The 13,073-nt window shown below is 49.3% G+C and overlaps 1 protein-coding gene across 4 annotated transcripts in view; it reads left to right on the forward strand.

Moving 5' to 3' along the window:
• Positions 1-13,073, forward strand: part of CYRIB (CYFIP related Rac1 interactor B) — a 148,154-nt gene that overhangs the window by 15,319 nt on the left and 119,762 nt on the right. The window contains exon 1 of one of the 4 annotated variants that reach the window (XM_070802439.1): positions 9,117-9,273. The exons of the other annotated variants lie outside the window; for them this stretch is intronic. Within the exon in view, the coding sequence (XP_070658540.1) occupies positions 9,216-9,273 (58 nt within the window). The 5' untranslated portion in view covers positions 9,117-9,215. Of the gene's footprint in view, positions 1-9,116; positions 9,274-13,073 lie in introns of those variants that run through there. 4 annotated transcript variants of the gene reach the window in all.

Here is a 13,073-nt window from a genome sequence, read left to right on the forward strand (position 1 = left end):
GAATGGACTGGTTGGATCTCCTTGCAGAGCTTCATTAAGTGCCTCTTTTAATCTAACAGAGACTGGGGCTTCCAAGGTGCCTCGGTGAGAAAAGATCCTCCTGCCAGTGCTGGAGACGCAAGAGACGCAGATTCGATCCCTGGGTCAGGAATATCCCTTGGAGAAGGAAATGGCACCCACTCCAGTATTCTTGCCTGGAGAATTCCATGGACAGAGAAGCCTGGCGAGCTGCAATCCATGGGGTCGCAGAGAGTCAGACATGATTGAGCCCACACACAGTCCCCAGTGAAGCTGCAAGTCCACAGGATTTTTAAATGCAGTCTTGTCGAGCTGTGTGACAACCTCGTGGTAGAAGATGGGGAGGGGTGAGGCAGGAAGAGCTGCGTGGTCCAGAGCAACTTAGTCTGACTCTCCCACCGGGGACCAATTAATTCAGCAGGAAGTTATGGTTTACATTTTGCCCTGGAAACTCAGGCTCTGCACACATTTCTGGACCTTGGCCCTCAGAGCATCCTCCCCGCAAGTTTTGTTTAATCACGGTCATGGTTGAAAACTCCCAGCATTCTTCCCCCTGATTTTATTAGTTAGTCCTTACCCACATTTCATCTGCTTTCTCTTAAACATTTTTTTGGGGTCTGTGTTTATAGACCTTGAGTAAACACACATCCTTGACTTTAATTAGGAAGCCAGCAATGGCCAGCAAAGGGGGCTCATTCTATTTGTACTGTGACTGTTGAAAGAGTAAGACAGGGGATCCCCTAGTAGCTAGTAGAGATACCTGGGGATTAAGAATTATGTGGTCTCCCTGTCCCCCAGCAGATCAGGTGCTGTGAGTCAGTTTGCATCACATTGACATTACCTGCAATAGATCACCTGAGGTTACCTTTGATCCATTCATTTATTCACCAGAGGGACACCACCTTTCTGTAACACCATCACACCTTAGCGGGCAGCAGCGATTTTTGCCTGTGTTGACTCCTGCTTCTTCACCTCTAGAGCGTCCCGTGGGTGTTCAGTAAATATTTGTGTAATGAATAAATGAGTACCCGACATTCCATCATTAGAAATCCGTTTCTTTGTTTTAATCACAGACTCCTCTCTCCTTGTATCTTAGAACAGTGCTCTGGGGAGGGTGAAGAGTACTGCAGGTGCCAACAACAAGCTGGTCACAGGAGGGCAGATGAAACTGTGACCGCTGGGGACGAAGTGAGCCAGCGGCTGCCTGGGGTGTCCAGTCGGTCTGGAAACTGATATGAAGAGCGTGGGATTAAGGGCTCTGCTAGTTGTATGAACAGGAATCTTGGGCAAGTCACCCAGGCCCTCTGAGACAGACTTCCTGATCTAGAAACCAAAGGGCGGAAGGATAATGCCAGACTCTTACCTAAAGAGTCAGCTTGCCCTGCCCCCTGGGTTTCAGTTTCTCCTCTATCTTCTCAGCTGTTCCCACTGGGGCTTCCTCAAGGCATTTATTCTGCCTCCACTGTGTCAGACACCATACGAGGGCCTGGGGGGGAGACGGTGGTGTCGGAGGTAGATGAGTCCTTTTTTCATCTAAGCCAGGGAACTGAAATGGAAAGAGAGGCAGCAGTGATACAGGGAGCTAGGATGAGGGATGTACAACCTGGCCAAAGAGATCTAGGAGGGCTTCCTGGACGAAGTGGCCTCCTAAAGGGTAGGGGCTGTGTTTTCTTACTCTTTAGATTCCTAGCTCTAAGCAGAGTAGCTCACACATAATAGGTATTTGGAGAATGAATGATGGATGAGCAAGTAAGTGTAACAGTGTTTTATAACCAGGAAGTGTAGAACAAGGGGCAGGTGTTGGTGTTATGGTTTGTGGAGGGTAAAGCAGGGGCACTTAGGGCAACCTTTATCTCCCAGCTTCCTGAGGACCACCTGTCGCCAAGAGCTAGGATCTCCCTTAGAGCACAGCCATCTGGGTAATGGTGTCAGCCTCTGCCTTTTGTCCCGCGACTCAGGGATGGAGACTGTCCGAGGATGGACATTTATAGCCAACTAAGTGGCCAGCAGCCCTTCATAATGGGATCTAAAGTTGGACATACAGATCTTGTTCTTGTGCTAGGTCCTAGGGCTAGTGGCTGACTCAGGAAGTAGCTCGTTGTGTGTGTGTGTGTGTGTGTGTGTGTGTGTTTATAAATGGAGTGATGCCCAGCAATTGCTAAAAAAAAGTCTTTAGCTTAGCTTATATTCAGATCACTAATTCTGCACTACATTTGCCATCCCCAGTGCAGAACTTGCTTGCTTTTTATCCTTTCCTTTAGCCAGCTGAACTTCTGGAAGCCAAGGATGATAACTGATTCATCTCTGTAACCCTAGAACCCAGCAGGAGGCCTGGCACATCTGGGTCTTGAAACCGTTCGCTGAATAAATGAACAAACAAATGAATGAATGAACCTCAGTTCAGTTCAGTTGCTCAGTCATGTCCGACTCTTTGTGACACCATGAATCACAGCATGCCAGGCCTCCCTGTCCATCAACAACTCCCAGAGTTTACTCAAACTCACATCCATCGAGTCAGTGATGCCATCCAGCCATCTCATCCTCTGTCGTCCCCTTCTCCTCCTGCCCCTAATCCCTCCCAGCTTCAGAGTCTTTTCCAATGAGTCAACTCTTCACATGAGGTGGCCAAAGTACTGGAGTTTCAGCTTTAGCATCAGTCCTTCCAAAGAACACCCAGGACTGATTTCTTTTAGGATGGACTGGTTGGATCTCCTTGCAGTCCAAGGGACTCTCAAGAGTCTTCTCCAACACCACAGTTCAAAAGCATCAATTCTTCGGCACTCAGCTTTCTTCACAGTCCAACTCTCACATCCATACATGACCACTGGAAGAACCATAGCCTTGACTAGACGGACCTTTGTTGGCAAAATAATGTCTCTGCTTTTGAATATGCTATCTAGGTTGGTCATAACTTTCCTTCCAAGAAGTAAGCATCTTTTAATTTCATGGCTGCAGTCACCATCTGCAGTGATTTTGGAGCCCCCCAAAATAAAGTCTGACACTGTTTCCACTGTTTCCCATCTATTTCCCATGAAGCGATGGGACCAGATGCCATGATCTTCGTTTTCTGAATGTTGAGCTTTAAGCCAACTTTTTCACTCTCCTCTTTCACTTTCATCAAGAGGCTTTTGAGTTCCTCTTCACTTTCTGCCATAAGGGTGGTGTCATCTGCATATCTGAGGTTATTGATATTTCTCCCAGCAGACTTGATTCCAGCTTGTGCTTCTTCCAGCCCAGCGTTTCTCATTATGTACTCTGCATAGAAGTTAAATAAGCAGGGTGACAGTATACAGCCTTGACGTACTCAACCTCAGTTTATGCCAATGAAGTTACCCAGGATGTAGCTGAAGCCGAATGTCTTTACGGGGTAGAGAGAAAGGGGTGTTTCTGGAAGTGACCTTGTGCTGCTCTGTTAGGGGTTTTGCAATAGCAGATGCATGAAATTCTGCTTGACAATTGCTCTCTGTGGTGAGAAATGAAGAAACACTTCCTTTGTTCACACTTGGCTCTGAGGCTGGGTAGACAGTCAGTGGCCTCTCTCACTTCCTCCACCCTGGGAGCCCCTGGGTCCACTCTGTGGACCAGTTATGGTGAGACAGGGCTCGTGGGTCTGCAGGAGTTCGGTGAATTGCTGTGTCTTATGGGCATTTTCTGTATTTTCTATATCTCAGCATCCTTCCCACCTTCCTGTCTGGGGGAACCCCCAAGATGTAAATCTTGCAGGGGAACGGAGCTTTGACTCCCAGCAGCAACCAAGGTGGAGTAGATGTTCTTTTTCCCACATCTAGCTGCTTGGGCTGTGGCATGTGGCCTCTGAGTGGCCGTGTGGCTTAGATTCCAGGTTGAGTGCAGCAGTGATGCAGGGGAGTTAGAGGTTCCTCACAGTCAGGAATACCCTAAGCAGACATCCGTTGGCATGTCCTTGGCCCAGTCTCCCCTGCTCCTTTATCCCAGACTGGTTTTCCAGCCTGCCTGGAATTCTGGGAGCTTCCCCTAATTTTCTCATCAAATTCCTTTTTTTTTTTTTTTTCTGTTGTCTGTAACCAGTAACTCTGACTGACAGATACCACTGAGGCAGAGTGGGGCACCCCACCCCTATTATGGGAGGTGGGTGAGCTTGCTCTGGAGGCTCCCCGTCTCCTGCCTCCCTTTTTGTGGTGTTGACACCACCCAGCCCGATCCCATTCCTCTAAGACCCAGTCTTCTGCAGGTCAGGTGTATAAACACTGGGCCACCTACTGTGTATCAGGCATTGTGCTCGTAGACACAGGAGTGCAGAGATCAAGAGTCCCTAATCCTGGTGACCAGGGGCTTCCTGGCCGTTCATCCCTTTAGCTGGTATTTACTGAGCATGTGCTGAGTGCCAGGAGGCACTGTGCTAGGGCGTAGGGGTGCAGAACCAAAGAGAGGAAATGTTTATCCTTTGGAGTTTTCATTTCAGCTCTTGAGCCTGTTGTTTCTTTAAACACGTCTTATTCTTTGCCTGTTTTTTCATTCGTGTGTGTGTGTGTGTGTGTGTGTGCGCGCGTGCGCCCACACTGTGTTAACCACACGGCAGCACACAGCCTAGTAGAAGAAACAGGGAAGAAAAAGCCATTTTCAAATGCTGGGAAGGGCCATAACCTTGATGAAGACTAGACAGAGAGGTGACCACTGTAAGGCGTGAAGGGAGAGAAGGCATCAGGCTGCCACGTGCTTCCACAGGGTCCATGCTGGTCGCTGCCTTCTGTTACCTTGATAAGGACAGTCTGGTCCAGGTATTTGCTGAGGGTGCAACTCCGATGGCCCCGTATGTATTGATTTAAATGCTTGTCAATATCAGAGATTGTCTGGGGACTAACTTAATTTAGGTTCTCTTAAAATAATCAGTGAGATGGAAATTTCCGAACACCAAAACGCTCACATCTGTGCAGACATGAATCTTTTTCTTTAGAATCAACAGTGAGTGGGGAGGACCAGGGCGGGGGTCAACTCAGTGGAAAGTACAGGCGTTTATGCCGCTCTCCCCTCTTCATCCTCTCGTTCATCTAGAACTTGACCGATGATCCGGGTCTTCTTGCCAGGCTTTATTGTTCTCTTTTCCCGTTCCCTCTTAGATTTGAGGCCAAAGTGAGGACCCTTTCAGTTCCTATGAGCTGCCCTAGGACAGGGCTCTTGAGGGCTTCTTCAGCAGTGGGGTTTCTAGGAAGGTCACCTGTACGAGCCCTACATGCTGTACGAGCCCTACATGCTGGCCACATCCTGCATGGGCTATTTTTATTTGTTTTCGTGACAGCTCTACTGAGGTATGTGTTAGAATCAGAGATGTCCAGGTCCTAATCTCCAGGACCTGTGAATACTTACCTTACAAAGGGACTTTGCTGATGGGACCAAGGATCTTGAGATGGGAAGCTCTTTCCAGATTATCCAGGTGGGACTTATTAGAGGAAAATGGAGGGTGAGGGTTGGAGAAGGAGGTTTGATGATGGAAACAGAGGGTCAGAATCAGAAATTTGAAGATGCTGACACTGCTGGCTTTGAAGCCGGTTTGAAGCTACAAATCACAGGGTACCCGCAGCCACCAGGAAAGGGAGAACAATCCCCTGGAACTTCTGGAGAAAGCCTGGTTCTGATTTCAGCCAGGCGAAGCCCATTCTGGATTTCTGGTCTCCAGAATTATAAGACAGTACGTCTGTATTTTAAGCTACTACATCTGTGGTAATTTGTTAGAGCAGCCATAGGAAACCAATGCGTGGTATATTTTATGTATCTAAAGTCTACCCATTTCAGTGAGTTTTTTAGTTATTTTACTGAAAGGTGCAGCCATGGCCATAATATAGTTTTTAGAACATTTTCATCACCCTGATAAGATCCTTCATGTCCCTTTACAAATAATCTTTGTCCTCAACCCCAGGTAACTAATAATCTGCTTTTGTACCTGTGGAAGTCACTCAGTTGTGTCCAACTCTTTGCGACCCCATGGACTGTATAGTCCATGGAATTCTCCAGGCCACAATACTGGAGTGGGTAGCCGTTCCCTTCTCCGGGGGATCTTCCCAACTCAGGGATTGAACCCAGGTCTCCCACATTGCAGGCAGATTCTTTACCGTCTGAGCCACCAGGGAAACCCAAGAATACTGGAGCGGGTAGCCTATCCCTTCTCCAGCAGATCTTCCCAACCCAGGAATTGAACTGGGATCTCCTGCATTGCGGGCGGATTTTGTACCTGTACTTCTGTATAAATGTCTATAAACTCGCCTTTGGGACACTTTATGTAAGTGGAAGAGCTGACTCAATGGAAAAGGCCCAGATGCTGGGAAAGATTGAAGGCAGAAGAAGAAGGGAGCTGCAGAGGATGAGATGGTTAGATAGCACCACCAACTCAATGGACATGAATTTGAGCAAGCTCCAAGAGATAGTGAAGGACAGGAAAGCCTGGCGTGCTGCAGTCCATGGGGTTGCAAAGAGTCAGACATGGTTTAGTGAGTGAACAACAACAGCAGGTGTAAATGGAAGATATGATGTCTTGTGTCTGGCTTCTTTTACTGGGTATAAAGTTTTTGAGGTTCATCCACATTGTTGATGCTAGTACTTCAGTCCTCTTGATTGTAGAAAAATATGCTGTCGTGCAGTACATCACATCATTTCTCCACTCACCAGCTGATGAACACGTGTGTTGCTTTCAGTTTGGGGCTGTTAGGATTAATGCTGCTATGAACATGCGTGTGCTAGCCTTTGTGAATGTGGGTTTTCATCTCTCCTGGGTAGATGCCTAGGAGTGGAATTTGGTGGGTTGTGTGGATTTTTATATTTAACTTTTTGAGAAGCTGACAAACAGGTTTCCAAAGGGATTTCACTATTTTTCATTCCCACCAACAGTTCATGATGACTGTCCTCCACCCACTCCCAGTATAAGCCCCACTACTCAAGAAATTATTATTAATAGTCTGTTGTGGTTCTGATTCCTGATCCTTGATCCATCCTACATTCTTGTATCACCAGGTTTGTTTTGGGCATTTGTAAAAATTTGGGGGATTTGGCATTGAGTGAGACCTGATGATATGTATATTTTAATATAAACAATGAGGCAGAAAGTTCAGGCAGAAAATTCACTGAGTGAATTGAAGGGTTAACTCGATATCCTTTCTTCTTCTTTTATCATTATTATTTTTTAAATTGAATTATAGTTGATTTACAGTGTTGTTAATTTCAAGGATACAGCAGTGGTTCAGTTATATGTATTTGTTTTCAGATTCTTTCTCCTTATAGGTTATTACAAAGTATCGAATCCAGTTCCCTGTGCTATATAGTAGGTCTTTGTTGGTTATCTATTTTGTATATAGCGGTGTATGTATGTTAATCTCAAACACCTCATTTATTCCTCCCCGGCTTTCCCCTTTGGTAACCATAAGTTTGTTTTCTGTGTGTGTGGGTCTATTTCTGTATCACTGTTTGCTGCTGCTGCTGCTGCTAAGTCGCTTCAGTCGTGTCCGACTGTTTTAGAGTCCATATATAAGCAATATCATGTGATATTTGTGTTTCTCTGGCCTCTTTCACTTAGTATGATAATCGCTAGGTCCATCCAGGTTGCTGCAGGTCCCTTTCTTTTTTGTTTGTTTATTTTTGGCTGTGCTGGGTTTTCATTGCTGCACACGGACTTTCTCTAATTGTGGCAAGAGGGGGCTGCTCTGTTGCCACGCACGGGCTTCTCATCTCAGTGACTTCTCTTGTTGCGGAGCACTGGCTCTAGGGCGCGTGGGCTTCAGTAGTTGTGGCTCCCGGGCTCTAGAGCATGGGCTCAAATGGTGGGGGCACATGGGCATAGTTGCCCTGCAGCATGTGTGATATTCCCAGACCAGGGATCGAACCTGCGTCCCCTGCACTGGCAGGTGGATCCACGCCTTTCTTTTTTACCCCAAGCAGATTGGCCACACATTAGCACATACTTGCCCCCCTCTCCCCACCAACTCCGTTCCAGCTTCTGCTTGGAAGTTCTGCTTCCCCCCCATCGGAACCTGTCTAGACTCCCCAGACTCGGTGGATGGAACTGGGGGCAGACACAGGGTTCCGTCTATAGATAGATGTCTGCCCGGAGGGAGTTGGGGGGTGAGAGGCCCTGACCCTGTTGTGGGGGACAGCAGGACGGATTGATGAGAGCCAGATGGAAAGCCTGATCGTTCAGTCTGGGCTTGCTGGGCAGGTGGACCCCTCCTGCTTCCTCAGTGACAGCAGTGAATAGAACACTGGCTTGATTGGGGGGCAGAGATGGGGAGGAAATCTCGCAGGCATTCCATGTTCTGTACGGGAAGGGCTGTATAGACTTCAGTGACTTACTTTAAATTCCATCTGATCCCACAAGGGAAAAATTGAGTAATTTTATGGCGACTGGGAGAGGTTTTCAGGCCTTTGAGGAGAAACTTGACAGTGGGGCATCTTGACCAGTTTGGGGTGACCAGGTTGTTGAGTTTGGGCGCTGGAGCCAGCAGGACCTTGGGGGGTTTCGGACCAAGCAGTGGTTAGTCCCCAGGCAGGAAGGCAGACACTAGGGCCTGACCCTGCACGAGAGGCAGGTGCGGATGCTGTGGCGTTGGCGGGGCTGAGTTAGAGGATGATCGTGGCCTGTGTGCTGAGCAGTTGATGGGCAGCAGGAGGAGAAAGGCTCTGGGAATTCAGGGTGATGACCTGGGTCTGCCGAGTAGCCACGGCCTCGAGTAGAGCTCAAGGGATTCCAACTCTGTTCTGTGGATGATGTTTCTGCCATTTTTTGAAGACGAGGCAACTGAGGCTCAGAGAGGTGAAGTGACCTGCCTAAGGTCACACAGTGAGTGAAACGAGCTGCCAGAAATTCGAGCCCCAGGCTGTTTCTGAAATCTTTGTTACCCCACAAGAGGAGTTTTCTTTAGAGATGCATGGGATGTACGGAGAATAAAACAAACCACACTGAGTGATGAACATGTCCTCAGGCAAATTTGCTGGGTCCAGGGGAGGGGAGACACTTTTACAAAGCGCACCCCCTACCTCCTCACCCAGGCCACATTAGGAAGTAGAGGTGGCCTCTTATTGCACAACCAGCAGCTGTTACTCTCTGTGTTGACCCTGTTGGCGTTGTTTACGGGCAGTGGAGAGGGTGAGAAACCACACCAAGTCTCAGGCCTGGAGGGCTCCAGCCCCTCTGCCAGGAAACAGAGACCCCGTTTTGAGACGCTCAGCAAGATGTGATGCAAAGAGCAGAAAATATCAAAACATACAGCACTTCTCCATGGATCACAGTTTTAAGTGAGTGTATATGAATTAGTATTGTAACAGAGTAAATGGAGGTAAGGTTATTATTTATAAACTGTTGGAGGGGAAAAAAAGCAGAGGACCTGGTGTTTTGTCCTGGCCCCTCTGCTTCCTGTCTGTGTGACCCCGGGTTGTCATTTCACTTCTTGGAATCTCAGTTTCCACTTCTGTAAAATGGGAAGATTGCACTGGATGTCCTCTGAAATCTTTCTTGCAGTGAGCTCTCTGTAATTATAAATGCTGTCAGTTTGTGTTCCATGCCAAGAGAAGCTTTATCTGTAGATTTTTTTTCCGGTGACTTTGGATGAAATGTACACAGCTGGCTGATTTTTCAACAAAAATTTGGGGTGGTGGTGGGGAGTTTTAATTTACATGACAAAGGCTTGACTCAGAGCCACTTTATGGCTTTGATGGGTGTTAGAAAGCTCTTGAGAGAGTCCTGTTAGTTGTTCTGTGGGGACGAGGCTGTGTTGATGAGGTTCTTTCAACATTGCCTTCACCCCTGTGAAGAGTGGGGGCTTTGACCTCAGTGGGCAGGATGTGGGTTACAGAACATGAGGGGTCACCCTTGTACTGCAAGAGCTTTTGGAATCAGCTGGCATGGGTTGGAGACACTTCCTGTCTTGGGGTTGGGAACCTGGAGTTGAGAGCGATCTCGGCATAGGTGTACGTGGTTGGGCTGGAGGATTCGTTTGGAGAACTCATGTCATCACATCCTGGGATGGCAGCTTTATGAGCATAACCCTTTATGCGTTAGAGGGACTTGGCATCGTGATCTTCAAGCCATATAGGGCCACTGAAAGATCCATGTATTAGAACAGGTAACCGGTGGTGTTCATAGCTTGTGAGATGGAGGGCAAGAGACCAGAGTCTGGGGGTTCAGTGGGAGAGAGATGCCCTCTTTGCGTGAAGCAGAGGGTGTGGGGCCCAGAGCCAACCTCCCAGATGCCATCAGTAAGCCACCGAGTCGCATGAACTGGCAGCCAGGGCAGGAAGCGGGGTCTGGTAGCAACCAGCATCTTCTTGTGCACCCACTGAGAAATGTATCAGACCATGCTCTGGGTTCCAAGTGACAGAAACCAAACTCAAGCTGGCCTAGTTTTGAAAAAGATCATTTATTGTGAAACAGTCGGGTGGCTGATACGGGCCCAGATCACGCTGGCCAGGTTTTGTCTCCCACTGTTTCTTTGCCTTGCCTTCCTTGCACCTTGTTTCTCGGGGGGTCTCTCCCTGTGAGATAAAGTCAGGCTTTCAACCTTTCATGTGAATAGCCCTGTGTGATGGGAGAAGGATACCCTTTCCTGGTGACTTCAGTCAAAGTGCTCGAGAACGTCCTTATTGGCCAGTTAGGGTCACATGACCATTCTTGAGCCTTGAGAGGACTCTTACTGGCCAGTTTTGGTCACATGCTTGTTCTTGAAGCAGCATTGGTTCTGGAACACTCCATGCTTTGACACGCCAGCATGGGTGGCTGGGTGACACACCAGCCCCTCGGGCACATGGTAGGAGGGTCATGGGGTACCCCCGAGGACAGTGATGCCATCCCAGAGGGGCTGGAGGCTGGGCAGGGAGGAGCCCCAAAGTTCCCTTTTGCCTGGTGAGGGTTAGGGTAGGTTAGGGTGGGAGGTCAGGGCAGACCTTCCTTTCGTTTGACCAGGGAGGCTTCTGAGGCTCTGGTGCCTGGGCTTGTATGGAGTGAGTGGCCCAGAGGGAGGGAGGCACTGTGGGTCCGTGGCCTGTCCCAGGTGCCGCTGCCCGTGAGTCAGTCTTTCCTTCTCTACCTCCAGCAAACGTGTATTGAAGGCTTGTTCTTCTGAATCCCTCAGAGTGTCATTTGAATTCTTCATGCCTCTGAACTGTGCCCAGGGTTGATGCTCAGAATGTTTAACATTGGGCAGCCACCAGTGTCCTTTCTGGAAGTTTCCACAGTGCTTGACATTCATCTTTTCCTAGCTGAGGCCCGTCTGGGGGCTCTGGGTGGTGGGTGTGGCAGCCGGGGAGAGGGGCTCTGGACAGCACCTCTTTCCCAGCCTGTGTCAATCCTTCGGGATTTTAACTGGGCAGCCATGCTGGTGTGAAGCAGCCCAACACTTCCTGTATAAGTGCTCTCGGGGTGGCTCTGGGGAGCTGGTGCTCACTTGCCCGCCTCCCCCAGCCCTCCTCACACTCAACGCCCCCTGCCCCACTCCCACCCCCCACCCCAGGGCTTCCATGGACCGCCCACAGAGGGAATGCACCATTGATTTTTGTGCAGGTCGCCGGAGAGAGGCCAGGAAGATGGCCCTGTAAATGGCAGCTTTCTCCTGCTCACCCCGCTCCCTCAACTGGGCTGTGTGGTTATTCAGATCAAATGCCCTTTCCTGTGAGGTTCGTTGAGGCCACGACCACCCGCACTTACTCTCTTTGCACATAAGTTTTCTTTTTTTTTTCCTGTGAGCAATTCAGGTTTATAGGCTTTGGAGAGTGTGCAAATATTTGATTTAAATTCAGGAAGTCTGGAATGAGGAATAGAAAGAGTTACTTCTCGTTTATTTTTTTTCCGGGTGACTCGGGGAGGATGGGGTGGGGATGACGTGATGAATCCAGCCACTTGGTCCTCCAGGGTGGTGCTCCCAAGAGGACAGGCCAGGCCCGGGGCAGTGGGCTGGGTCCGCTGGCCCAGGGTGGCCTGTGCGAAGAGAAGGGACATGAGAGGGTGCATAGTTTGGAGGCTTCTGTGGGTCTGAAATGGAGCGTGGAGCAGATGATAAGAAGGGTAGTGCCTGCCACCTGAATAATAGCTACCAGCTGTTGGTACTTCCTGCTGGCCGGCCATGGAGCCCGTCTTATCCCTTTGACTGATCTCAGTAAGCTTCTCCACAAACCTGAGTGGTAAATACCATCATCCCTGTTTACAGCCGAAGAAGCCAAGCCCCTAGAGGTTAAGAAATGTGTCCAGGATCACCCAGCTACTCAGTGGCAATTTGAGTATGTCAGGCTCCAAGGCTGTGCTAAAAACCAGTGCCCTGTGTACTGCCCAAGGGTGTTCATAGACTCCATGGACTATTTGGGGGATAATTTGTTGTTTAGCAGGTAAGTCATGTCTGACTCTCTGCGACGCCATGGACTGTAGCCCCCCAGGCTCCTCTGTCCGTGGATTCTCCAGGCAAGAATTCTGGAGTGGGTTGCCATTTCCTTCTCCAGGGGAATCTTCTCGACCCAGGAGAACCCACATCTGCTGCCTTGGCAGGCGGATTCTTTGCCGCTGAGCCACCAGGGAAACCTTTGAGGATAAGTGGCATCCTATAAATCAGAGCCTGAGGCTTCTAATAAGCATTTATTCTGGTGGTCAGAGGCTGCATACTGACTTGTAAGAGGGAGGAGAAAAAGTGTGGGTGAGGGTGGACACAGAGGCAATGAGCCCCAACCTGGGGCATCGGAGAGGGAATGAACCCAGGCACCCAGAGTTCCTGTCCCAGCCCTGCCCCAGCACCATGGGGCCTTGGGTGAGTCATACTGTCTCTAGCTTCTGGTTTCCTTTTCAGTGAAATGAGAGTAACAACCACAATAATAGCATCTGTCGTGGGCTTCCTCAGTGCTGGGTGCAGCCTGGGACACCAGGACGGAGAGGTGTACAGATTAGGGCTTCTGCTTGGGGTGCTTGGGGATAGTGGGGAAGGAGGACCCTCTTCACCGAGGCCGCACACAAGACACGGGACAGCTCAGGCCTGGTGAGCCGGAAGGGTCTCTGCCAGCTGGGGCAGGAGGGAGGCGAGCAACTTGTGGCCTAGCTGTGGTGTCAGGGTCCCCCGACC

This window comes from Bos indicus, chromosome 14, assembly GCF_029378745.1.
Source record: "Bos indicus isolate NIAB-ARS_2022 breed Sahiwal x Tharparkar chromosome 14, NIAB-ARS_B.indTharparkar_mat_pri_1.0, whole genome shotgun sequence".
NCBI classification, from domain to species: Eukaryota; Metazoa; Chordata; class Mammalia; order Artiodactyla; family Bovidae; genus Bos; species Bos indicus.